This window comes from Elgaria multicarinata, chromosome 16 (genome assembly GCF_023053635.1).
Source record: "Elgaria multicarinata webbii isolate HBS135686 ecotype San Diego chromosome 16, rElgMul1.1.pri, whole genome shotgun sequence".
NCBI lineage: Eukaryota > Metazoa > Chordata > Lepidosauria > Squamata > Anguidae > Elgaria > Elgaria multicarinata.
This window is the reverse complement of record NC_086186.1, coordinates 30376422-30404219: the sequence shown is the minus strand read 5'-3', so window position 1 is coordinate 30404219 and position 27798 is coordinate 30376422. Positions and strand designations below refer to the sequence as shown.

Below are 27798 nucleotides of genomic sequence, written 5' to 3'. Positions count from 1 at the left end.
GGCATCAAGTGGGCCCCACTGCTCTGGGGCACAGTAAATAGCAGCAAGTCAATGGAATGTGGTGGGGCTCTGTAGGAGAAATTGCTGGGTCATATGCATAGGCCCCGTTCCCAACTCATGACATAAAGGATACATATCCATCCAGACTCGCTTAACAGGAAGAGAATGCCTCTACAAAAGGTAACATCTACTATCCTTTCCAAATCCTGCAGCGACAGGTCAAGAAGAAAGCAGTCCTCCAGCAATTCTGCCTCCAGTTCTCCTCCAGGAAAAGTAAGGTGCACAACAATAAAATCGTTGAGCAACAACAAAGCCCTGCCATTTCTAAATGACAGCACCCTCAAAGAGGAGACTGAAGATAAACCTGCATAATTAGGACAAAAGGAATCTTAGCATATTTTCAAATGGAGCAACAAAGTATGCAGAGAAAGAAGGGGGCGGGACAAGGACACAGTCCTAATTAACCGCCTATCCTACAAGTGGCATAAGCCAGGGCCAGTCCTATCTGACCGCATTCAATGTTTGAAAGAGTCCCACCAGCATTTTAGAATAATACTTGCTTACACTTAGTTACAATTCATCCTGTCCCCCAGGATAGAGTAAAAAAATTACTACATACAAAGAAGACTACACACAAGCAGTACCTGTAAAACATTTATTCTACCAATCACCGCAGAAGGATACTCACTAATATTTTTAGATAAAATTAGTTTCTTCAGTCTATCTTCACTGCAGGTCTGTAAGAGCGTCACGTTGCATTTTCCAAGCTCTAGAATGACTTCATATATGAAAAGGCCGTGGGTCTTGCTGAGAGCAAGTAGTTTGAGACTCTCCACCGTCGGATCCTCATCATCCACGCTCTCCCATGTGAAGCTATGACAACAATGCAATCCTTATCACCAACTGTTCTCTAAACATACTGTGGCTTTTAAAGACAACAGGTTGGATCCATACTTAAGTCATACGTAAAGCAGACCCATTAAAAACAACCGGACATACATCAGTCACGATTATTCAAAAGGATTTTAGATTGCCTTTCAGGGAAACACTGCTTTCATAAGGCAGCTTACAAGAGTAAAATACACCTAAAAGGGAACACAGGTGGGGAAGTTTTGTGTTTCGGCCCATGTGGTGAACAAAACCCACGCAGATTATCGCACTATGTTACTTTCCATCAAGTTGACGCGTGGGTTTATGGAATCCCCTGTAACAAAATTCTAGATGACACACCATAGTGAAGGAATGCCACCTCACCTATAAAACCTTTAACTGCGGCACAGAAACTCAGTAGCCCAGTTCCTCTGGCAAAGCCATGGAATTGACTACGCTACTACAGGCAGCCTCACAAAATTAACAAAACCAAGTTCTTTATTAAGGGAATTATTTACAAAAGTGAATAAAACATCACTCTAAGTAGTACACTGAGATTGCTTAAATGTACTGAGAAGGAATATGCTTGGCTACCGTTCCAAAAGCATAAGAGATTTACCCATCCCGTTCAATTCATGGGTCTACTCTAAACATGACAAAACCTGGATCGAGCCCAATGAAAACGAGGGCAGCCAAACGATGAGTGAGGGGGCTCTCCGCCTGCCCGCCCGCCTGCCCGCCTCAACGGCCACAAGGCCCGAGGAAGGGAGAGCTTGAACGGGGCAACTCACACGCAAGCCATGAGCCGAGAAGCCTGGGAAGCCAATGCCCAAATCCGGTTCATGGTTCGGACGTTGTCCGAAACACCTCGCTCCGCATTTCTCTAAAGCAACAAGCAAATGCCAGCGGCTCACTCGCCACCGGGGCCACTGGCACAAGGGCCGGACGGCGCCCCTTCGAGCGAGGGAGCGAGGGGGGGGGTTGTCCGAACGGCTCCTCCCTCTGCGAGTGCCCGTGGCGGGTTCAGACGAGCGACCGCCGACGCGTGTTGCGCACCGACGCGCCCGAGGCTGACTTACTCTTGCCAGGCGCCCGGCAGCGGGATGCCGCTGGGCCCGCCCTGCCCTCTGGGAAGCCCGGCCGAGGCCAGCCCCGTCAGGCGCAGCTCCGCCCCCGCGGCGACCCCCAAAGCTGCTGGGCCCCCGCCGCACTCGCCCAGCTTGGCCCGGAGGGTGCCGGGCTGCGGGCCGTGGAGCGGCGACAGGAGCACCCGCAGGAGCGCCGCCATGCTCGCCCCGAGGAGGAGGACGAGGCCGCCGCCGCCGCCGCCGCCTCAAGACCCGGCGGGCCCGGGATCCGCAGCGCCGACCCGGAAGCGAGGGCCGCTGCTCGCTCGCGACTACAGCTCCCAGCGTGCCTGGCCGGAAGAAGGCGGCGGCAGCGGCGGCGGGAAGTGTAGTTCTGCCGAAGGCCGCCGCGGGCCCGGGATCCACTGCCGCCGCGGAGCTCGCCTGAGGAGCGGCGCGGCCGATGGAGGCGCCTCGGCGGCGGGGCGATGCTGTCGCTGGGGCTGCTGTGGCGGGCGCTCACTCGCGCCGGAGGCGGAGGCGGCAGCAGCAGCAGCAGCAGCGGAGGCGGCCCGGGCCGTGAGGACGCGGGCGCCGCCGCCGCCGCCATGGCGCAGGACCGGGCGCTGGAGGTGTACGGTCAGTGGCGGGCGGGCGGGCGGAGCGGGCCTTCGCGGCGGGGCCGGCGGAGGGAGAGGGAGAGGGCGGGAGGGCGGCAGGCGCCGGGTCCGCGGCGAGGGAAGCGGCCCCGTGGTGGTGGTGGGGGCCCCGCTCGCCCCTGGCTGCCGGAGTGGACGCGCGTGCTGGGCTCGCTTGTGCCTAGATCTCATCCGGACGATCCGCGACCCGGAGAAGCCCAACACGCTGGAGGAGCTGGACGTGGTCACGGAGAGCTGCGTGGAGGTGCAGGAAACGGGCCAGGACGAGTGGCTGGTGACCCTCCGGTTCACGCCCACGGTGCCCCACTGCTCTTTGGCCACGCTCATCGGTAATGAGCTGGGGGCGAGGGGTCGGGGGGGGGGTCTCCACGTCGCTCTCGGGGCCCAGGATCGTCTCCCTAGTCAGGGGGAATGAATAGCAACACGCGGGGTGGGGGGGTCGCTGGGGGGAGAGGGGGGGAGCATTTCTGCCTGGGGGTGGGGTGGGGGCTGCAGGGCACCCCCCGCTTCTCATCACCCGTTGGCTTTGGCCGGTGAAATCCTACAGCCCTTCCGATGGAGAAGGGTTCCAAGGCTGCGCTGCCTCCCCCCGGGACCCCCTTGGGTGGGGCCGTAGAGAGTGGCACAGCCTGGAAGAGAAGCTGGAGGACCGGGGGGGGGGGGGTCCATTAGACACAGGCCTGGTTTGCAGGGCAGGACAAACCCACCCTGGCAGCCGTGGCGGGTTGTCATTCCGTGCGCATCTGGCATGGTTGCTGCAGGACAGGAGGGCTTCTCCTTCGCGAGGGAGCGAGCCCCCCTGAGAACTCCCTCCAGGTGGCTTATCCGGAAGTCCAAACCTAGCAGGGGAGCTTCGTGGTGCATCGTCAGAACGGTGGCGGAGCCAGGTGGCAAGAGTGGTGAAGACCCCTGCCTCTCCTCACAGCCTCACTAGTGCCACCGCCATCCTCCCTCACCCCTTCTCCGTGCCCTCCGCCCCGTGCTCCTAAAAGCAGCGAAGAAAAGGCACCAGAGAGCGGCCCAGGCGCCATCGCACCTTGTGGGGGTTTTTTGGGGTGTGTGTGTCTGCACAAGTGTGAATGACTGCTACTGGGAAATTTGCACAATTCTTGCCTGTCTTCCTGCTCTGCCCTAGAATTTGTGTAACTTTTGGACTCTGTTTTGCCTGCCTGCCACAAGATTTGCACAATTTTCCTCTCTGAGTTACTGTTGTGCAATGCGATGTGCACCGTTTCCTCCTCTGCGGCTGCACTGCCTTGAATTGTGTGCAGTTTCCCTTCACTTCTTTGCCATGACATTTGTGCATATGTATCAGTTCCGGTCACTGCTCTGTAACCCATATGTGTATGTGACAGCTGGCGACGGAGGGCAGAGGGCCCTGTGAAGGGCGAGGGAGGATGGTGGCCGCTTTTGCCAGGAGGCTCTCTAGCCATTCTTGGAAACGGTTATTGAAAGCTCGCTTCCTTTCTGAGCCTTTTGCGTAATTCAGAAACGACAAATTGCTTTGCATAAAGAAAACGGAACCGGGGTGGTGGGGTGGTAGAAGCCAGCAGTGAAATACTTCGAGAACCAAAGTCAGTCCTTCCTCGTGTGTTTACGAAACTGAGGCACAAATGGTTGGGCAAGGCATTTTGCTGCCTGACCACTTGTCATCTGTTTTGGAAGAACGGTAGTCGAGGGGTTGTGTGGGGAAAGAAAACTGAGATATTTTTCCTAAAAATCTAGGGCTGTGTTTGAGGATCAAACTTCAGAGATGTTTACCTTTTAAGCACAAGGTACGTCCTTCATGCGCTTTGTCTTTATGTCTAAAAATGCACTGTATCTTGAACTTTGGAACCCTATGCTTAAGAGCGCTTTCACAAGTCACAAAACCACATTCCACCTCTCCCCAAAGTCATCTTAAAAAAACAAGAGCAGGGGCGTTGGAGGATGAGGACGTAAGCGGATGTTGGTATGTGCTGCTGTTCATACAAAATGAGATCTTGAAAGAGGTCGAACCCAGATTGGCACTGTTGGAGGCCGTTTTTATTTGCACTCCTTGAGTTGGCCAGATCGCAGGGGCCATCTTCCTTATCCTAGGTATTGTGTGTGGGTTTCTTCTAGAGAAGGGTGAAATGGGGAGATCCTTCACATTGTGAGCACTTCTGAGACTTAACTAATGGAGTCAGGTGTCTAAACAGCAGTGAGTGTGTATGCTGTACAGATACATTTCTGTGCTGCAGGGACAAAATATCTCTAAGCAAATATTTTCTGTCTCATCTAGCTGGAAATCTACATATCGGAGGGCGCGCATTCCACTGAGGAGGACAGTAAGTATGTCTTGAGATCGTGTTTGAGAATAAAGTAGCCTCTTGTGCAATTAATGCAGCAGGTTGATTTTCACTGGACTGGGCAACGCTAGGGACAAAGCTGAGCTGTTTCAATCTTTAGGAGCCCACCTGCTCGTATATATCTGTCCTTCGTCATTTGTGGCACCCTGAGGGGTCCGTGAAATTAAATCAGGCAGCAGATACGTCCACAACAGCTACTAGCCTACAAACAAATTACTCGTCGCCTGTCATGTGTAAATAGATTTACTTCTCCATTTTTGTGTTGAAAAGGCAACATTTAGATACATGCAAGTTTTAAAAGCACTCTTGAACAAAATAATCTCTAATCTCAGACCGCTGGAAACACATTTTTTAAAAGCCCAAATGGTCTTGAAAGTATATGTTGGAGGAGAATATTTGAAGATCTTGTTTACAGAAACAAAACAAAATTTAGTGTAAGTTCAAAGGACCTGAAAGGAACATAGGTAAAAATCATAGCCACAATTCAGAATTGGCCATGTTTTTATGGTTTAAGGGGCTATGTTGATGCAGCTGGGGAATGTCCTGAAAATCAGGAGCCTCCAAGCCAAACTTGGAAGGCAGTTTTCCAGTTAAGCCTGATTTAAATAGTCTGTATGACAGGCTGGCTGTGAAGATCTGACATCTAATATCAAATAGGAAGTGGTGCTGCATATAAGCTAACCACAGTGGAACACGTAATCATTTTTCATCTCAATCGGGCTTGTGCCACAGCTAAAAAACCCCACCCCCAAGCTTAAGTGTGTTTTGGGATATTCTGATGCATTACTATGGGCCATTAGTAAAAGGCTTCTTGGTTGTTTCCCCACTGTGTTACAGTTAACAAGCAAATCAATGACAAAGAGAGAGTAGCAGCTGCCATGGAGAATCCTAACTTGCGGGAGATTGTGGAACAGTGTGTTCTGGAACCAGACTAGCTGCCGTGACAGCCATTGACCCGGGACTTATCTGGCACATTTGTATTAAAGTCTTTGTAAAAATATGGAGGCCTTGGATTTAATACTGGAAGGACCTTTGTATCGCCTGCGTATTTTTAAATAAACATTTTATAAAAATGCATTTAAGTACAGAGGGAGTGAACAATGTATAGATCAACCGGTAAAGGAATGTGAAAAGTAATCTTCATTGAAAATTGATTTTATAAAATAATTCTGAACCAGTCTGTTGCCCTCCCATGAATATGTATTGTAATTTTAAAAATCTGATTTTGAATTATTTTTCCCACTTTGAAGTGGTAGAGTGTATTTGAATAGTTTCTGTGTGGAAGATGAATAAAATACAGAGTTCTTGAAACTGGAGTTGTCCTTAATTATCATTAAAACTTCCGTATAGGTTAAAAGAAACAAAGATAAACCAAAGTCGATAAGGAATAATTCACTGAAGCTGGCACTTCTGAAAACGAGGGGCAAATACGGTGTTTCAGCTGCAACCTCTAATGATTGTATTCTGTTTGAATATCCAGAGGGGTGGCCATGCGAGTTCGATGCAGGAAACACAGGAAGCGTTAACCTCAAATGGGCAGGTTTACATGCATTCTGTACTGGGAGGTGAGAATGAAATGAAACGAAAATAGAGACGCTGCTGCTGCTGCTGCTGCTGCTGCTGCTGCTGCTGCTGCTGCTGCTTCTTCTTCTTCTTCTTCTTCTTCTTCTTCTTCTTCTTATTATTATTATTATTATTATTATTATTATTATTATTTATATAGCACCATCAATGTACATGGTGCTGTACAGAGTAAAAGAATGAAACAGCAACACCTCCAGCGCCCGGTCCTCAGGCGAGCCCTGTGACGGCGGCGGAGGATCCCGGGCCCCCGGCGGCCTACGGCAGAACTACACTTCCCGCCACCGCCTTCTTCCCGCCAGGCATGCTGGGAGATGTAGTCGCGAGCGAGCAGCGGCCCTAGCTTCCGGGGCGGCACTGCGCCCCAAGACGGCGGAGGAGGAGGAGGATCCCGGGCCCGCGGGGTCTTGAGGCGGCGGCCTCCTCCTCCTCCTCCTCCTCCTCCTCGGGGCGAGCATGGCGGAGTAGATTGACACGGCCACTCTGCTCTTTGGGCTCAGAGTGGTTTATAGCAGTTTCTCCAAACGCTCAGCCTTCTGTCCCCCAGAGGATCACAAGCCAAGGAGTTAAATAGGATGGAGGACAGAATTAGCACTGGGGTGGGTGGGGGGGTGGCTTTCGATTAGCAACATCTCCTGCCCTGCCCACCCACTTCCTTCTGCGCTTAGCTGTCATCCTCACAGTATAGAATCATAGAATTATGGAATAACAGAGTTGGAAGGGTCCTACAAGGCCATCGAGTCCAACCCCCTGCTCAATGCAGGAATCCACCCTAAAGCATCCCTGACAGGTGGTTGTCCAGCTGCCTCTTGAAGGCCTCTAGTGTGGGAGAGGCCACAACCTCCCTAGGTAACTGATTCCATTGTCACACTGCTCTAACAGTCTGGAAGTTTTTAGAGTAGCTGGAGGAGTGGGAGGGGGGGCTCATGCAAATGGGTAAATGCAACATCTGGAGGGAGAGAGGCCAGCCTAAGAGCCCTCCTAATCAGCTCTTCGCACAGTGAATGCACAGCTGTTGTTTCCCACTTGTCAAGCGCCTTCCCTCAAGGTGCTACTTCAGTTGCCAAGATGTATTTAAGCACCACTGTTCTCTCTCCTTTCTATTACATCTGGACTAGACAGACAGGAACTGCTGAGTCTACTGCATAGGGGCTGAACACAAATTCAGTGGTTGTCCATCTTAAGCCTCGGTGGTGGTGTCAGGTAGAGGTACAAGGCCGGCCTTGTACCTAGTGGGTAAATTTATTAGGAAATGGTTTGACAATGCCAGATGTCTCTGCAAGCTCATCTGTCAGAAGTTCTCCTTAACCTTTCCTGAAGTCATGGTAACCAGGGTCAGCTCAGTAGTGGCAGGCTGAGACTGACAAGTGCATGACGGATCTCTCTGCCTGGCGCTGGTGGCTCAGAGCAACCTTTCCTGGGACTTTGTTTTAGGAGATTGGCCATGTTCCCTTGAGGTGCCAGCGTATGCAGCGTCTGGAGAAGCTCAGAGCAGTTACTGGTGTACCTCGTTCACACACACCCTCCAAATGTTTGCCTTAAGGATTGTTTCAGAGAAGGAGCCTAAAGCTTTCTAACTATCATTCAGCTTTAAGTGTGTTTTGGAGACTGTAACCATTAAGCTTGCCTACCATGTGATTTCCTCAATAAAAGAAGTCTCACTGATGTGAGTGTTCCATGTCAGCTTGCCAGCATGTGTGAATGCCAGAGGGAACAGGCACGAACGCGACAGGTGGCACCAGTCAGAGAGGTTTTGGTGGATGGAATGAATGGATGGATTTTCCCAGCAGCAATGCTAGAAACAGTTTACTGATATGGATCCATGCAGTGGCCTGCAATTTTCGACTCACGCTCCTTGGGTGGGCAGCTATGGGGACTGTCATGATGGATCTCATGAACTTCAAAATGTTGTAAATAAATATTTCCCAGGATGCTGCTGGTTGGAGGTGAGGAAGCGAGGTGACTTTGGGATTGTAAAACCAAACCTTTGGCTGCTGGTCTGTCATTCTATTGATTCAGCCCTGCCACCAGATGGCGCTCAAGATTCTTTGCAGAATGACTCCCAACTGCTGCGTTGCGATGGCCACAATTGGGCAGATGCTAACGGTCCCACGTGCATGCTGCTGCCATCCCAGATGGCAATTCTTTCTCTGCGTTTCAGATGCCCCCCAGCTGGTTAGGCGGCTCTTGACATTCTCCTCCAGTGTAGCTCTGGGTTTCAGAGGGTCACAAGTTTCATCTGGGATTGGCAGCCTTTTCATGGGAGTTTTAACTGGGATAGGTAAGAGGGGGTGGCTGATATCGATTCCTTAAAAGGGGGCATTTGAAAAACAAACACAACTTTTAAGGTTCACAATGGAGGATGAAGGCAACGGCTGGGGGAAGAGCCCTCCCAATCCGCTTTTAGCACAATGGACGTATTACTTCAGTTGTCAGGATGTCTTTAAGCACCACTGTTCTCTCTCCTATCAACTACAGCTGGACTAGATAGGATGGAAGTGGTGAGTCTACTGCATGGGGACATTCAGGGTATTGCATAGTGATATTGGATGCAGTGGTTTGCAATCTTAAGCCTGAGTGGTGGCACCAAACATAAAAGTTTTATTATGCGAATCATCGTATTAGGTGATTTGTGAGAGAATTCCCACCTCCTCACTAAAGGTGAAGTTTCAGGAACTCCAGTAACAACTTAGTGTGGAATTCAGTGCTTCTTTAGGGCTTCTTGACATGACCATTTCTTCCCAGAACTGTTCTGCTGTTTCTGCTCCCTCTTTCAGGGAGGGGCCTCTACACTGGCTGGTTTTATCCTGGGTCTTTCCATTTCTTTTCTTTACATGGAGAGGCAGCACCTCTCCTGAGCAGAAACGGTCCTGTGGAGAAGCCAGTCAAAATCAGCCCCTATCAAGTACTGTGATGGTTTCAGGTTGTATCTAGGACTCTCTCGATGGTTGCTAAGATAAAGAAACAAATGCTTGATACACCATTTTTAAAAAATATAAAATTCAGCTGATACTCAGAACTAAATGCAGACAGATTGCATAGCTTGAACACCAGCTGCACCCCGCACCCCCATTTCTAAAGCAAAGTGTTCTCCCATATGTACCTACTCAGACCCTTCGGTCATCTTCGGAGGCAACTCTAAAAATGCCCCTGACAAAGGAAGCAGGACGGGAGGCTACAAGTGAGGCAGAGGCCTTCCGATTTAGGGAATGGGTTCGCCTGGGAACGACATTGTTATCTTTTGGGCACTAGGCAAAGATTTCTTTTCTCACAGCCATTTTAGAGTTTAGTTTTTAGATTTTATGGCTAGATTTTAGTTGTAGTTTTTTTAAAAAAAGATTGATTCCTACACCCTTTGTTTTCTGCATTGTATTTTATTCTGTTTGTAATCTGCCCAAAGAACATCTGTTATTGGTCAAATTAAAAATAGAATACATAGGGAGGGCTGGGGTGGGGGTGGGGGTGAGGGCCCTCCACTGGGGGCCCTCCACTGAGGCCCAACACTGCCACGCCCTAGTTCATTCCCCAGGCTGCCGAGTGCAATGCAGCATCATAGAATTGGAAGGGGCTTTCTAGGCCAGGGCGTTCGACCCACTCCTCAGCGCCAGTGCAGGAATCCCTCTCAGAGCATCCCTGCCAGATGGTTGTCCAGTCTCTGCTTGACTACTCCAGTGATAGGGAGCCCATTGCCTCCCAAGACAGTTGGTTCCATTCTCTGACAGCTCTAACCATTAAAGAAATTTCCTTGTTATTCAGCCAAAATCCGCACTTGGATGACAGAGAAGCTGGAGCGTGTTCAGAAGAGGGCAACCAGGATGATCAGGGGTCTAGAAACAAAGCCCTATGAAGAGAGACTGAAAGAACTGGGCATGTTTAGCCTGGAGAAGAGAAGATGGAGGGGAGACATGAGAGCACTCTTCAAATACTTGAAAGGTTGTCACACAGAGGAGGGCCAGGATCTCTTCTCAATCCTCCCAGAGTGCAGGACACGGAATAACGGGCTCAAGTTAAAGGAAGCCAGATTCCGGCTGGACATCAGGAAAAACTTCCTGACTGTTAGAGCAGTATGGCAATGGAATCAGTTGCCTGGTGAGGTTGTGGCCTCTCCCACCCTAGAGGCCTTCAAGAGGCAGCTGGACAACCATCTGTCAGGGATGCTTTAGGGTAGATTCCTGCATTGAGCAGGGGGTTGGACTCAATGGCCTTGCAGGCCCCTTCCAACTCTGCTATTCTATGATTCTATGTTTTGGCCTCCTTTGTGTGACAATGCTTTAGGTACTTGAAAAGTGCTATCTAACCCTCCTCATCTTTCTCTTCTCAAGGCTAACATACCCAGTTCTTTGAATATTTCCATTCCAATTATGAGCCATCTCACTGGAGGCAGCCCTCACGGGATGACACATACACAGGTCCCAGCACTAACTGAAGAGGTGGACTCATTCCGTGGCCCACCCCACCCCCCGAAGCAAGCAGACAGCTCAGAAACGTCTCCAAAGACTTCATTCTCAGCCCTTGGGGACTCACTCCATGACTGGAACTCCACCATTGTGGGTCAATCCCTGGAAGTGCCACTCTCCACGTTCTTGCTGGTTGTGGTGCTAGTAGTGGTAGGAGGCTTCCAGCTCCAAACAGATTCCGGCTCAAACTCAGAGGACAGGATGGGGGTGGGATCATGTGCAGAGTAAATATCACATCCACACAAGAGGCAAAGTTGGATAATATCCAAAGCAGAGGCAAGCCTGCCTTGGAGAGGCATTTTTGGCAGGTCATAGAGTGATCTGCTGTGAAAGCCTTGCATGAAACAGCTGAACTATGCAGGGGAGGAAGATGGAGCTCAGAGGCGATGTAGCAATGCCAGGGGCAGCTGGGCTCCCACTTACGCACATTTTCTGTGGATTGTAGCTGTGCTGAGATAAGCCAACCACAGATATGTAAAAGCAGAACGAGAACGGCAACAAGAAAGCCCACAGCTCTTACTTTGTTATAGCAATTTAATTTAACACACTTGAGAGCTACAGCCGTTAAATAAAACAAAATTACATGATATCTTTCTGTTGTATCTCCTTGGAAAAAGTGTTATTTCAATTCCCTTGTATCTGAGATGAATTGCTGGGGGGATTTCAGGGTTGGCAAATAAGGGCTGAAGGGTGCGCATGTGTAAATGTTGCATGCGCGCTTGACTTCAATACTGCCCTGGCCAGAGACAACCTTAATCCGGCGTTGGCATTTGGCCAATGTGTTACTTGCTCTTGGCTTAACAGTACTTTTACCCACTGTACAGTAAAAGGAATTTAACATGATTTGGGAGAAATGTAACTTTGAGACAGAGGAGTCACGAAGCAATACGATCGGTAAAATTTAACTGAGTTCTACAACAGGATTGTGGCCTCCGTCTTTTAAGACTCAGCTGTTCCGTTCATAACCCGAATAATAAATTTAGTAATAAAGTTTAATTACACAAAAGTTAGACCTAAAAGCAGTGCAAAGTCCTAAGATCACCTTTGCACCTTTGAGCCGTTCCTCCACTATCAATGTAGGTCAGAAAGCAAAGAACCATTTTATTACATCACGTGTGTTCTTGCCAATGTGGAAATTGATATGAACGAAAAATGCTGGAAATGCAGCCCCAATATGAAGCAGTTCCTGGGTCACAACTAAATACAGAAGCTGATTCTGATTGTCTTGGGCATTTTCAGTTTAACAATAATGGCTGTCAACTGAAAAGCCCTAATAGACGTCAACCTGTATAACCCGAGAAAGAAATCACAGACAAATCAGAGGAGCTCATGTGTAAAGCGTTACAGACGGAGTCCAATTCTGGTCAAAATCAGCTTTGGTCCACTAGGAACTATAGTTAGCAACCAATTCAGGAAACTTGTAATGAGGGGTATTTAATTTCAGTTGCTTTGAACTCCTCACATCGACAAGGAGGAAAATCATCATCATCATCATGCAACCCAATGATCAAACGGCACCATTTTGGAATGCTTGATGTTCATTTTTATAATATAAAAATAATTGGTTTTTTGTAAATTAAAAAAAAATCACTTAGTCAAGAGTTTTGTGCTGGCCCGCCAACACCCAGCGAACCCGGAATGATAGCCACATGATAGCACCAGAGACTTTAAACTTAGAATTACTGCTTTCCTGTGGTCACACAGCTTTCCCCCTCCAATGTTTATTGGTAGGATAAGTTTGGTGACCTTGCGTAGAGCAACTGGCACCGTAGAGGGCTGCTGGCTGCCCTTCGGCAGCCTTGAGTGTAGTTTGGAGACATAGCTCAACAGCGTGAATGTAAAACTTCTGCGTCTTGAAGAGCACCAGACGGAAGTAGACTGCAGCGATCGTGCAGGCACCACGGCTGAGTCTCACCTGAGAGCCCTGGGTTGGCCAAGGCAGACATTCCCCTTGAGGCCTCCTGCTCTTCCTCCCCAAAGGGTCCTTGTGAACACCAGCTTTTACTTCCGGGAGGCGCGCTCGTTCCCACGGTCTCGGTGGCTGTGGCCATGTTGGTGGCAGGTCCGGCAGCATTGGATGCTGACTGTGGGGAGAGTGCATCTTCCCAGCAGCCTCAGCGTCTGGCAGAAGCCGAAGGAGAGCCGGTCACGCTCACAGAGGAAACCTGGGGAAAGGACACATGGCTGTCGGCCGCTTCGAAACTGCTTCTTCTCTCTTCTCGTTCTGCACCCTAGAGTCCCCTCTCCCTCCCCTGCACCACCACATGCCTCTCTGAACCCCTCTGCTGGCCCAGTCCAGAGGAGGGTCATGCTGTCGGCACATTCCCATCACCACGCCCACTCTTGGGGGCCACAGATGTTCCTACAAGGCTGCAAACAATGGATATAGGAATTCCCCCAGTAGGGCACATGTATGGATTAACCTGCAAGCCTTGTGTCATGCAGAACTGGTCTCATATGTTCCTAGAGATGGACCAGAGATGATGGTCCAGCTGCTGCTGCTGCTGGGGAACCCGGTGGCACACAAAAATGCCCCTCTGCAAACTGGGACTGGCCTGCATTTCCTTTGACCCCCTCCCATGTCAAGGCAGAGTCTTCAAGACTGCCCCCCATCCTACAAGGACAGCCTGCTCCCGCCTCTGTTCTCTTCTACCCTGCACACCCAGGTGAAAAACCAATAAAAATGGCTCCAAATAATTGGCCCCCTGCCTCTTCCGATGTGAAACAGATGCTGTGCCACTGCACGGATATTGCCAGGACTCGTCCTTGGAGAGGGACCCTTCTCTCTGACCCACCAGTCTTTGGGATGCATGTCGATGGAATGGGAGCGAGCGAGAGAAGGGGCTTCCCAGTGGCTTCTCCCAGTCTCTGGACTCCCTGCCAAGGGCGACCCAGCTAACTCCATTGCTGTTGTCTGTCCGCCAGCAGGCAAAGGCATTTTTATTCAGACAGGCATTTGAATTTTTAGCTGACTAGTTTTAACTGGTGGGTACTGTTTTATTTATTTATTATTTATTTGTTTCAAATTTATTTGCTTTTATGTTTTAATTATGAATTTGTATTTTATTGTTAGCTTCCTTGCACTATTTCGGAGTGGAAAGGTGGGACAGCAATTTAATAAATAAATAAATAAATAAATAAAATAAATAAATACATTTAGTGTACCGACATTATCTGGCACACTCTCAGATTAACTTGGGGGTCACAATGATTCAATTTTATAGATGGGAATAAGAGACCTTCAGCAAGGATTTGGATCTAGCTCCAAATCGACTCCACTGGGCACTCCACCACTAAAGCCTGGGAAACAATCTTGGTCCAGTTTTTGTTTTCTACGTGAAGGGCCAAGTAACTCTCTACACCCAACAGAGGAGGTCTTGGGACTCCTAACACCACATTAACTTTCAAACCAACAGCCACGGTGGCTTGGGAAAACTGAGCAAGCCTCTTGACCAAGGAACCACAGAAGGGTCGCCCTTCATGCTCGAGCAACTCTTTCACTTCTGACTTTGCGAAGACCCTCCCCCCACCTCCGGCCTCCAAAGTGAAGGGGCTGCAATGGAAATATAACCAGACCACCAGTTGACAAGGTCATAAGCCCCCTGAAGCACAGGAGTGTTTCAGGCCATTACCTCAGGCCCTAAAGCAGGCGAGCCCATCCCCCAGCCCACTCTGGGGTTCACTAATCATTTACGTGCCAAGAGGAATGACCCGGGATTAACCTCCCGCTTTCTCGGGCCCTGCTTGGGAAAGGCACAGTGATGCAAAACAGGAGTCAGGAGGCAGAGCCTCCACATGGGAGCAAACACAGTCTGGATGCTTTGGCAAGGAGCTCCGTTTCTACCATGAGCTCATTAGAAGCTGCTCTCTCAGCGACCGACCGTGGAGGCGTGGAGCTTAGAAATATCTCGCAATCTCACCACATGCTGGTCTACCACAACAACTTCCCATTCCTCACATATCTGCACTCTAGCATCCTTAGACCACCCAGGAGAAATCATCGTCTCAGGCTGGACAAAAATACTCTTAGGGAGGGACAGATCCGCCTGTCTGGTGCGCTTTCTAGAACAGCCTCATTTGTTCCAAGCACACGATTGTCCCTTCCCATTTCTGCATCAGTATGTGAATGTTTATTTTAAAGTCCGCACTAAAATCTGTATACATTTTTTGCAAGCACTTTACCCATTGTCGTATACTATTTCCCCTAACATACAGATTTGTATTCATATTTTAATCAGAGAACTGCATTGCAAAATTTGGAGAAATGAAAAACAAAGGATAATTGCATTCTAGTTTGTGCATTAGCTTGGGAAAAGTGAATTGGATTTGTTCTTGTTAAAATGCATGAGCAGATTTCTCCACCATTTGTACTGTTAGCTGAATCCACAGCTAGTTGAACCACCGTACCCAACTCATTAATGGCTCTGCATCAAAATGGAAGGAGCAACACCAATACTGTTGATCTGGCAACCGTTACCCATGTCTTGGTTACATCATGACTAGGTTACTGCAATGCACTCTATGGGGGAGGGGGGGCTACCCTTGAAGAGTGACTGGAAACTTCAACTGGTGCAAAATGAAGCAACTAGCCAACTCACTGGTGCATGGTATTAGGATCATATCAACCCAATACTGAAAGTTCTGCACTGGGTACCAATTGTGTTCCAGGCTCCATTCAAGGTGTCGGTTTAACTTTTGACACCCTAAATGGCCGAGGGCCTGGCTATCTTGGTGCAGACCTGCTCAGTTACTAAGATCAGGTGTCTCTTTGACGACACCCTCGCTTACAGAGGCCCACTTCTCAGGCATGTGGGAAGGGGCTTTCTCCTGGGTTGCTCCCAAACTCTGGAACGCACTCCCTGGACAGTTGCAACTCATCCCCACTCTCTCTGGCTATTAGTCCTGATGGCTACGTGCCAACCCTAGTATCAGTGGCAGTATGCCTAGGTTGATGGGGAACATGGGTGGGATGGTACTGTTGCACACATGCCCTGCCTGTGGGTTTCTTGTGGGCTGCCGGTTGGCCACTGGACTAGATGGTCTGATCCACCAGGCCTCTTCTTATGTTCTCTGCACGTAGGAAGGGGTCAAGAAAAATCAAAAATCAAATCAGGCTTCTCCAACCTAGCATCCTCCAAATATTTTGGACTACAACTCCCAGCATTCCCCATGCTGGCTGGGGGTGCTGGAAATTGTAGTCCAACACATCTGGAGAGCACCATGTTGTGGAAGGCTGCACTGGCCCATTCCTTCTTTCTGCCTTCTGCACCAGTGACCTTCTGTATGTGACTGATACACTCAGTGTAATGGCTTCCCAGAAAGGTTTATTTTGCCACTGAGAAAGAGTACATACAGTGGGGTGATTTTCCATTCCATTAAGATTAGCATCAAGAAATCTCCCACAGGCCAGAGGTTAGGACCTCTAAACCTTTGGCTTGACAACTCCATCCTGGGCTAAACTTATCCTTGTTGTTGCAAAAAACACATCAGGAAGTTTATTTTTCTCCAGTATTCAAGTAAATGCTTATGGCTATATAGCAGCAGCAGCAGCTGCTTACACAAAACACAAAACAGCCTGTGGGTCAACCTTGAAAAACAAATGCACAAAGGTTTGTTTTCTAGCTTGAAACAAACAAGCCAGCAGTAGCCATCCCAGCCCAGACTCAGCAGAAGCAGGTAAGCTGGGATTGCAAACCAGACAGAAAGCGAAGATTTCCTGAAGGGAACAGCCGACAACCGCCCGTCCCCCAAGGGCTGGTTTGCACATGGGGCTGCTCCTCACAGGCCCTCCTGTGCATTGCCAAGGTTGGTGACATTTCTGTAGCAGGCCAGAATATGTGGTTTTTAACTTCTGTGCAGAGTTCAGTACGCTGAAAATCCCAGGATTCATTCTTTTCAATACCAACCTCCTAGCTCTGGCCCTTTGACCTCTGTGATTATGAAAGAGCGGCAACGGAGTTTATCATTCCTAGGCCAGGCGAGGGGCATACGGGGCTGGACCACCCAGAGGCACTTGGGCTGGCTTCCCATCCATCCCAGAATGCCCTTTTGTCGGAGCCCCACCCAGGCAGAGGTTCAGTCCACAAGTCCAGGTTTGTCCCTGGTTGACTTCAGAATCAAGTGGTGGCTGGCATGTGTGTGGATGGCCCAACTCCACACACAGACCTTCCGTATCACCTCACATCATGTCGCATTTCCACTGAGTCGGTTCAAACATTCAAGTGCTGGTCAGCGGGAGAGAAGAACGTGTTTCAGCCCTGAGCTCCTTCTGGAAGCAGTGGAAGACTTTGTGCTTTGTTTTAACAGTTTGCAATTCGTGTCTGTCACCTGCTGTGGAGCTTCAGAATGGAATCTAATCAACCTTTCCCACAGAGAGGGATGGTTTACAAGAGCAGAGGGGGCCCTCCAGTCCCTGCATCACTTCTGGAAGTTAAGTGTGGGCTGCATGACACTACTACTACGGGCATCTGCAGCTGGCTGGAGAACCGAACTCCAAGAGGGCTCGCCAATGGCTCCTCACCCAACTCGAGGGAGATACTGTGCGGAGAGCCACAGAGCACAGTCTTGAGCCCTGTACTGCTCAGCATTTTTGTCATTGTCTTGGTGGGGGGAATGCTCATCAAATTTGCACATGACGCAAAATTGGGTGAGATAGCCAATACCACAGAAGACAGAAACAACATTCAAACTGATCTTGAAGGGTTAGAAGACTGGGCAGAAAACAACAGAATCAAATTTAACATAGACAAGAGCAAAGGCTTCATTTAGGAAAGAAAAATTAAATGCGCAGGTATAAGACAGGGGATACCTGGCTGCAAAAAAGGCAAAGGCAATTTTAGGTTGCATCAATGGAAGTACAATTTCAAAACCATGAGAAATAATAGTTCCACTCTACTCTGCTGTGCTCAGACCTCAACTCAAATAGCAGGTACCACACTTGAAGAAGGATTCCGAAAGATTGGAATGAGTTCAGAGAAAGGCAGCAAAGATGATCAGAGGACTAGAAGCTACATCCTATGAGGAAAGATGGAAGGAACTGGGTCTGTTTAGCCTTGAGAAGAGAAGCAGTCACAGCCGTCAGACAATGGGACCAACGGCCTTGGAGGGGAGGGGCCCCCTCTTCCTCTTCCCTGGAGGTATTTGAGCAAAGACTGGGCAGCCATCTGCCAGGGGGGCTTTCAACTGGACTCCTGTTGAAACTCCTGCCAGGGGGACTCCTGCCAGGGGACTCCTGCCAGGGGGGCTTTCAACTGGACTCCTGCACCGTGCAGGGGGGCTGGATGCATGGCCTCAACGGCCCTTCCAACGGAGTGAGTCTTGGCAAACTCCAGAGACTTTTGAACCGTGGGCTGCTTCCTGCCAGCCCCTTCTTCCTGGGGCCTGTAGAGACGAAGGAGTGTGACGGCAGCAGGGGCAGAGGAGCCAAACATCAATGGCCAGGAGCCTCTTCCAGCCCACAGTGGGCATCACAGGTCCCAGCAAGCCCCCACCGGACTCCCGCTCCCTAAAGCACCAGAGGAACAGCCCACGCCTGGTCTCCAGAAGCTGCGCGTCAACGGAAGGAGAGGGCCAAGGCTGGGGGGCGGGGGGATTCGTGCCTTTGCATTAACACAAAGACATCTGCACTTCCACCCACCCACCCCTCCACGTGGATTTTGCATTACGTTCAAATGTTTCCAAGAGGATTCCTCCAGGGAGGAAGAACTGTACCTTGGAACTGGCTCTTGATTACTGCAGCCCGGAAATGGAGCCGCAGAACCAGCCAGGAGCTCGTGGAGGGAAGGAGTGGGGGGAGAGAGCTGCTGTTCCCACCCCCTTGCCTTGTGCCCAGACTGTTATCAACTCCCGCATTGATCATGCCATGAAAGAAGCCACAAAAGAGGAAGTGGGAGAAGAGGAATGCCGCCGGGAATATTCCCAACAGGCTTTTGTGCCTCAGACCAAGCCGCGCTCCTTATCTCTGGCCTTCAAGGGGGCTCTTTCACAGTGCTATTTAGGGCTCTGTAGGGCGGGCCAGTCTCCGCCAACCTCAGCAGCCGGGAGTCTTTCTCAGAGGAACACACACACACACACACACACACACACACACACACACACACCCCACTAAGAGATTCGTTCAATCTTCAGATCAGTTACAGGGACAGTTATAGCTCCTTCTTACTAGAGGTTCTACACTTTTTAGTGTGTGTGTGAGGGCTGCATGCTTCACACAATACCCAAAAATGCCCTCTGGGCTGCAAAGGCTGTGATATTTGAATGGCTTTTATGTTACACTTTGGCTATTACGTAGCATCTGCCTCTACATTTGCTCCTGCCTCTCGTCCTGCCAGAGGTATAATGCACCAGGGGTTCTTTGTTAACTGGTGGACCTCCAGTACAGTAAGAGTTAATGTTAAGGCTCATTCCGAGATGGGCTCAGAAGTGGTACGGTCATCCATGGCCTCCCTTGAGAGGTGATTCTTCCCATTACTTTTTTTTAAAAAAAACACAACACCCATGTGTGCGCACTCACACACACTCCACTGATGGAAGTTCTTAAGAAAATGAGAGCACCACTGATGAGCAAAGCAGGGAGAGTTTTGGGAGCAAATAAAAGTGTTCTGCTTTGGTGCTTTGAACAAACTGGTTTCATGGCATTCCAATTCATTTCTCACTGCTCTCAAGAAAGTTCGGCTTTTCTTGAGGCCTCGAGCTGGAGGAAGCCGGCCGGCTGCAGCCGCTTAGAACAGCCCCCCTCTCCCTGCCCCTGCTATTCCCTCCTGACATTCTCTGTTACTACATTTTTATTAGCTTTCTGGCCCTAATAAGAAATGGGTATATTAATAGGCTAATCTTTTGTGTAGAAAAACAGATACTTTCCTCTTTTCTAACGTGAGGAAAGAAGCTTCACCTCCAAAGACAAAGCTAAATCTAACATGAAACACAAGGATGCAGGGTTAGCTGAAGACAGAAATCTTCCTGGATTTCTCAAAACCTGAAATAATTCAAAACTCTTTCAAGGTGAGGACTTTTCCAAGCCTCACTCTGGGCCAGACAACATATGACACGGGCTATCTGCAATTCATATCTCCCACGTTTTTCTTTAAAAAATAAAATATTGAAGCTGTGCCCCACCCCCCCCGCCCCCCACACATACACACAAATTGGATTGCGACTCTGACACTGAGCAGAGGGTTTCATGCCTCCACCCTCTGCACCATTTTCCCCAGTTAAAACTGCACTGCTCCATGGGCAACCGAGAAAGAGATGGTGGGTGGTGCGAGACGTACAATATCTGTCGGGGGAAACACTAGCCTGGAAAGGGGGGTGGGGGAGATTTTCAGTAGGAAACCAAAGCAGAGGGGGGAGTTCACACCTGCCTCCCAAAGTTCAACAGTTCTGACCCAAATGCCCTCCCAGTGCAGGCACTGCCATCTATGTTTAAAAACTGCTTAATAACTGCTGACTTCAGCCTTTTCTTTGTCATCTGTTATCAATTTGCCATCCTTATTAAGCTGTTTCCCATACTCTGGGCATTAGTATATAGACATTGAAGACCGTGTGGCTTTGTTCCTACATTGTTGTAGACACTATTTTGGGGCACTATTGGAGCTGTTCTCTGTACTGTGGTGCATGGGCCTTCATCCATTGTTGCCTTGAAGTTTACATCTCTCGCACCCGTAAGATTCAGTTTAAAGCCCTCCTGATCAAGTTCTTCATGCTGTGGCCTAACACATTCTTTCCAGCTCTTGTGAGGTGCAACTCAGCCCTTGCCAGCAGTCCATGTTCCAAGTAGCATAGCCCGTAGTCCCAGAATCCAAAACTCTCATGTCGGCACCACCTTCGTAGCCAGTCATTCACCCAGAGAATTCTTCTTTCCCTTTCTAATCATCTTCCAAGAACTGGGAGGATGGATGAGAAAACTATCTGGGCCCCAAAGTTCTTGAATTTCCTTCCCAGAGCTTCAAAATTTGTTGTGATTTCTTTGTAGTTCCGCTTGGCGACATCATTTGTTCTCACATGGATGAGAAGAAAAGGGTATGTGCCCGTGGGCTTTATGAGCTTTGGCAACCCTTCAGTCACATCTCTAATCTGTGCTCCAGGGAGACAGCACACCTGGTGAGTCCATGGGTCTTCACGACATACTTGGGTTTCAATCCCATGCAGCAGGGAGACTCCCACAATGACTGCTCTTCTCTTCTTCTTAGTCAATTGACCTTCTGTTCACTGTTGCATAGTGTCCTCTATAATTCTTCCTCTGCAGGCTGTCCTCAAGTCTCATCTTCCAGTAGCTAAAAGTGGTTACATAACTCTAATGGTTCCACTGGTACAGAATGTCTTCTAGTTCTTTTGCTCCTGTTACCCCTTTCCAGGGTGTTTCCTCTTCATTGGCTTTCCTCACCTCAGCATTCTCCACTTCTGCTTGCTGTTGCTCTTCTTGTTGCTGTTGCAGTTCCACCGTTCTGTCTAAGAACTCTTCGCCTTCTCTTATTCCTTGGAGGGTGGACACTTGCCGCTCAAGTCCTCTCACTTTTTCTTCCAAAAGTGCCACCAGCTTGCACTTGTTGCAGGTGTACGCCATGTTGTTCTTAGGCAGGAACACAAACATTGCACACACTTTGCAGGTCACCACCATTAGGGACTCCTTTCCGTCCATATTGTCTATTTCCGTTTTGTTACTTCCTTTCTGATTGTATGGGAATTGCCTATGCTTTGTCCTGTCCTCTCTGGAGGTACACAACAAAGTCCCTTACTATATGAGTATGTCTTACGGGATGAAAAAATTGTTAGGGACCTCCCCCTGACAAACTCCAGTTTGCCCTCCCTGTTCACTCACTCTGATCGCTCTCTCTCTGTGGGAGCTGCCTTCCTTTTATAGCTTCTAGTCCAGCTGGGGCAGCACCTCTTCCCTGCTTCTGCTCAGCTTGGAGTCAGGAATCAGACTGAGACTCCCCACCCACTCAGCTGCTGAAAGCAATCAAGCCACACCCCTTCAGGCCCTGCAGCAACTCTCAGGACACATCCCTATACTGTCTTCCCACCTAGCCGCTGTCAAGAAGGCCAGTAATTCTATTTGCAGGAAGGGGCTGGAGCCGCTGACACCAGCCCGCTCGCTCGTTCACTCAACCAGCCATTCTCTCCCTTGCTGCCCCTTTGCTCTTGCCTGCCCAGCAGCTCTTGCCTTGTGCCCCAGCCACACATGGAGCTGGATAGTTGGAGCACAAGGCAGGAGCAGCAGCGGCCACACCAGCAGGAGAAAACCTAAAAGAGAGCGCGAGAGAGTGATGCCGTGTGACTTCTCTCCTCCATCCTGCTGGAGCTGCTTCCTCTACCACATACCAGAAGGACTGGTATTGGAAAGGAAAGGAAAGGATGGGGGAGAATTGCTGAGCCCCCCCCCCCCCAGGCCTTTCCTAGCTGAAGAGGATTCTTCAACGTCTTTCTGCATCCAGCTGCAGGTTTGCAACAGCGCAGGAGTCCTAAAACAACGCCCCTGCTTATTTTAGGGTGTCCAGCCCCACCACCACATTTCAAGTAAATATGATGCAGTAGCCAGCAAGCTGTTATTTTCCTAGATATGGGTTGTGTCTGTGTGTATCTTCTGCTACCTTAAAATCAGAGTTGCAGCACAATCCTATGTATGTCTACTCAGAAGGAAGCCCCAATGAGAACAATAGGACTTACTTTGAGGTAAATGTGAATAGAATTGCAGCCTGAAAAAGAGGGTGGCGAAAAGGCAGGAGAAGGGGATAAAAGATGAAGCCGTTGCAGAAATGAAATAGACAACTGTGGGCTTTTTAACCCACATTTAAACACTACATTAAGTATGGCAATGATGAGCGTCCCTAAACATGCCATCCAAAGAAGGGTAAATTCATGTGCAGCGAGATCTGGAACAGTCATGAGAACTGACTTTAGGGAAATGTGGTTTTCTTTCATTAAAAGCCAGTGTGTTAAGGCAGAGAGGCTCAGTTGCTTTCAGGTTTGTTTGGTTTTTAAAGCATAAAACAAAGAAACAACGTTTAAACTTTAGGCTGCTTTTGGGGTCATAGACAAGTTTTGTGGCTACCATATACTTTTGAAAGAACTGCCAAGAACCAACATTTGTGGTTGTGTTTCTACCCTGGGAGGCTGTTTTGCAGACAGACTTTCCAGGCCCCCACGAGGCCAGACACACACACACACCCCGCCCCCAGCCGGCTGCCTGGGCCCCATGCAAGGGAAAGGGAGCTTGATGCCGCTTTGCTGGGCCTGCTGTTTGGGCAGTGATGTGGCTTCATCTCCAAAGCAAGCCGTTGCGGGGCGGTGGTGTGTGTGTGTGTGCCTTGTTTTTGGCTTCAGGCTTCAGCAGGAAATGTTTTGTTTCCCATTGGCGTTTCCGGCCATAGACCAATAATGTAGGCCATTTTTAGACCCGGAGCGTTTAGCATTCTGCCACCCTCCAGAACAGCTCATCCAATGTTTACATGGGGAAAATGATGGCCTTAGATATTAAGGCTATTGTACATTCATCAGCACTAGGATATGAATGCCCACTTTATCTCTGTGTTTAAACAAAGAGAACACTTCTTTATTACCATGAGTAACACATGTTGCCCTGAACGGAAGACATGCATTTTCCTTAACTGGGGAAGGGCCATAGCTTTGCGTACAGGAGGTCTCAGGTTCAATCTGCGGCATCTCCAGGTATGGCAGGAAAAACTCCAGCTTGAAACCCTGGAGATCCGTTGTTGCCAGTCAGTGTCGGCAATACCAAGGGGCCGACTCGGTATCGTGCAGCTTCCGATGTTCCATCCCCTGTGCAGAACTCAGCATTCAGGTCAGCGTAAAGCACAGCCTGGATTGAGCCCTCCACAACATTAGCTGTAGCCTTTGCATAGTTGGAACATCTGGACCGGAACCATACAGGTGTAGCTGGAGCGCCTAGAGAGGATGTAGTTTCATCAAGAGGTCTTACTGGGAGGTGACTGACCTTGTGCTGTTCTCTTTCCATAGAAGTGTGTATGTTAAGGGGCTGGTACTGACACATGTAGCCTTCCACCCCTCTTTTGACACAGATATACTTTCAACAAATGAGAGATGAACGATCCACTTAAATCTGGCTCCAGGCCTAGCTATGGGACAGAGACTGTTTTGGCTGCTTTGCTGGATGATCTTTCCTGGGAACTGGGCAGGGGGAGTCTGTCCCTGTTAGTTCTGCTGGACAAGTTGGTGGCTTTCCATATCATCAACCATGGTATCTTTCTGGGCCTATGGCCAATGAAGTTGTTGCAACAAAGGAGTTTGTGGTCCCTGTAACTGACCACCACTCACAGTCTGTCCACAGTATTCTGGACCAGCTGAAGTTTCTGAACAGTCTTCAAAGGCAGCCCCATGTAGAGTATGTTACAATAGTCTAAACAGGATGTAATTAAAGCATGTCATACAGTGGATAGATCAGGCATCTCTAGGGATAGGAGGAATTGGTGCACTAACCTTAGCTGTGCAAACACACCCCTGGCCACCACCGAGACTTGGAAATCCAGGTTCAGGGCTGAATTCAGGAGAACACCCAAACTGAGAGCCTGAGTCTTCAAGGGGGGTGTAGCCCCATTCAGCCCAGGTTGAATCCCTATTCCCTGATCTGCCTTTTGACCTGCTCTTACAGCTGAACTCACAGCCAGTCTCCCCTGCTTGTGACCAACCCGGGGTTGGAGTGCAGCCCATACAGCTTCCCACTCTGCCTCCCACAAACAAGCCTACCAGGAAATTTGGTTCAGACTTTGAAAACGCCATGCAATGCGGACCTTTGCAGAAGACCACACCGTCTGCCTGCAGGCTTCACCTTGGCCTCTGCAGGAGCTGCACTCACATCATGAAAAGCACAGGAATCCAGCAAAAGGGGTCTTTAGTGAAAGCACGCCTCATTGGCCTCTCCCAAACTGCCACCATTCCAAGCGACTCTTTGGCTTCTTTGAATGGTAGGGTGGCCCTTCACCATTAGGACATGGAGCAGGCCACAAGAGCCAATGAGGCACACACCACCACCCCAGGTGCTTATTGGGCAGAGCCGTCAGGAAAGCAAGCCATGCACCATGACACACACACACACACCCGCCCCACTTACTTGACTCATTGTAGCTGCAGACTTGGAGGTTGCATTTCTGGATATGCTCTGGCCATTGTTCATGGCCACACAGGCCGCTGTCTTCTTCTGCCTCTCCAGTCTTGGTGTTCATGCACTTCACTAGCCTCCTCTGGATGCCTCCACCACATGTGGCCGTGCACTGCAAAAAACGAAGGAAAATCTCAGACTACCAAGTCACAGCCTGCCCTGTTCTGCATCAAGGAATTGTAGCCTTAGTTCTGAAGGCAAACGATCAAGGCAATCCCAGGATGGAACTCTAATCCGGATTAATTCCCACCAGGAGACCAAGGAGCTGTCTTCACAGCAACGTAATGAGAATCGCTTCCACCTTTTCTCTGCTTTATTCTGATTTCGGCTCTGATCCAACAGGGTCCCAAGGAGCTAAAAAAGCGGGCTCTGCCTCCCAAGCCAGGTGGTGACAGCAGTCACACTGCACTCTACTCCGCTTTCTTTCCAGCAGTGTCGGCTTGGGCAGAGTCCTGTTTGCCTACATGAACATCATCCGGGGATCCTTGTTCTCTCACCCCACTGTGTTCCCTGCTCTGCGGAAACGGAAAGCGTGGTGAGAGGAATGAGGCGTTCTCAGAAAGCCTGTCTGTCTGGAAACTGGAGCAGCCAGATCCCCACCAAGAACTCTGCTAGCCCATTTCCCCTCTAAACGACAGTTGAAGATATCCCAAGAACCCTTCCCTGTAATTAGCAAGATGTCGATATATCTGTAAATTGATATATCTAGACAGTGAACTATCTATATGGTGATAGATCCACACATCAATATATCTTCTTCACATCCTTTGGTGGAAAAGGGAAATGCGAGATCCTGAATGATCGAGTCAAACCAGCAGCAGCAGTATTTGACGTCGCGTTAAACCCAATGCAGCATTTTTGCGCTATTCCTATGTTGCACAGTAATGATGTAACGATGCAATGATGATGTAATCATGTAACAAAATTGCTCTTTGGGGAAATCTGCTCCGATACTGGGAGGGGCTACGTCTGAGGGGAGAACTGCAAACTAGCGTGATTCCTATGGTGCGCAATGGCGATTTAACACTAAATCGAAGCAGTGGCCCTCAGCGGTTGTTTAGAAATGCTGAGCTGAGATCCAGTAAACTGGAGGAGTATCATCACCACTTTACAATGTGGCCACAAAGCCATTAGAAACAACAACAGTCATCGGAAGAGTAGAAGACAGAGGTAGATAACAACGTAATGAATGGCAAAGCGACAGTGGTGAGAAAACAGGCAAGGGGGCGGGGAGGTAGAGATAGCTCTGACAGTGCCATACCCCACTGCAAAATGGTGGCCAAAAACAGCTGGGAATCAGCCCTTGACCTAGCTCACCAAGGTCATGGCCAGGTGAAGGACACCCCCAGGGAATGCTTATCATGCCGACTGTAAGGCGGAGGAATACGACACACAGCTGCTGAACCGCATGGGAGTCGAGGTAAAGAAAAGATGTAGTAAAAGTACTCTGCAAAACTGTGGGTCTTCCCAAGGTGAGCTCTGGCATGACCGTGGATGGTCCACGATGCCATGTGCCCCAGACAACCTCAAAACGCTCCCACTCTGCAGCAAATCACCTGTGAAGACACAGCCTCCAACAGGTTTGCTTACCTGCCCCCAGGACCCCACTGTCCACTTGGTGCAGGGGTGGATGTTGCAAGACCTCATGTTGTTCGGTTGTACGGCTTCATCGCATCTTCCAAATTCTGGGCAGGTAACCAGACGCTCTTGTTCTCCTCCTCCACACAGCTCAGAGCACTAACCAGGAAGAGGCAGGCCATTAAAGCAGCTCAGAATCATCTGGAAGGAAGCCATCCCAACCCCCTTGAGGCGCGGCATGTGCTAGCTCTGAGCCTAGCAGCCAAACCTACAGTGGAGTCACTACATAGCGGTTCTCTGTGGGCTTCACGCTGGGCATGTCAGTGCTGCAGCAGCCAGCAATTCGTGTTGGGCGCAGCGGCCTTCTGCCTGGGACATCTCTGCACTCAAATCCAGAAACTAGCCACACAGACTGTAACATCTGCAAACCTACTAGTTCCCCACTTTGGGTGGGAAAAACAACCCAATTTTCAGGCCGCTTCCCCCCCCTCCCCTCCTGCATCTCTTGATGTGGTTGGTGGTGCTCTGGCTAGGTTTTTTGGCCATTAAGGCACATCTGCCAGTGAGCTGAGCTGGGTATTTCTGGAATCAGTTTTCAATCCACAACATCATACAATCCAGTGTAAAATGGCATCCTCCTGTATCAAATGCACGGGAGATTAAGCATTTTAACTTGGTGCTTAAATGCTACTAATATCAGAGCCAAACAGAAAGAGAACAGGCAGCAGCTGTTGTCCACAATGCTTCGTTACGAACTTCACACTGTTGCTGGCTTTTAACTTGCATATTACTTTGATTTCATTCTGTTTTAAATTTAGGGGTCTATATTATATTTTACTATTTTGTAAACCACCAAGAGACCTATGGTTAATGGGTGGCACAGAACTGTAATTATTCATAAATGAAATAAAATAAATAAAACACCCCCATGGCAGAGCACCAGCAGGCCTGCATTCCGTGTCCACTGCTCAGGTTATCCTTGTATTCCCCGGACTGAACTGCCTGGGTGCCAGTCAAGCCAATGGGAAACTCCCTGGGGGAAATCAGGAACTCATCCGGCCCATCAGTCCCCAGGGACAGACTCAGCAAACTGGAGAAGGGCTAGAACTCCATACGACAGCT

General features: G+C 49.4%; 3 protein-coding genes across 3 annotated transcripts in view; 1 reads left to right on the top strand and 2 right to left on the bottom strand.

The window, feature by feature from the left end:
- SPG11 (SPG11 vesicle trafficking associated, spatacsin) overlaps positions 1-777 on the bottom strand; it is a 41486-nt gene extending 40709 nt beyond the window's left edge. Inside the window, exon 1 of the mRNA XM_063142744.1 lies at positions 689-777. The gene's annotated coding sequence lies outside the window, so the exon portion shown is untranslated. The remainder of the gene's footprint in view (positions 1-688) is intronic.
- Positions 778-2330: 1553 nt separating this feature from the next.
- On the top strand, positions 2331-6237 carry CIAO2A (cytosolic iron-sulfur assembly component 2A). The gene is made up of 5 exons (XM_063142418.1): positions 2331-2576; positions 2761-2925; positions 4322-4371; positions 4860-4905; positions 5764-6237. The coding sequence occupies exons 1-5, from the start codon at positions 2426-2428 to the stop codon at positions 5859-5861; spliced, it is 510 nt and encodes a 169-aa protein (XP_062998488.1). The 5' UTR covers positions 2331-2425; the 3' UTR covers positions 5862-6237.
- A 6527-nt stretch (positions 6238-12764) lies between these two features.
- Positions 12765-27798, bottom strand: part of ADAMTS7 (ADAM metallopeptidase with thrombospondin type 1 motif 7) — a 57399-nt gene continuing 42365 nt past the window's right edge. The window contains exons 22-24 of the mRNA XM_063142763.1: positions 26689-26835; positions 25051-25210; positions 12765-13129 (exon numbers count right to left, since the gene is read on the bottom strand). Coding sequence (XP_062998833.1) covers positions 12966-13129; positions 25051-25210; positions 26689-26835 — 471 coding nt within the window. The 3' untranslated portion in view covers positions 12765-12965. The remainder of the gene's footprint in view (positions 13130-25050; positions 25211-26688; positions 26836-27798) is intronic.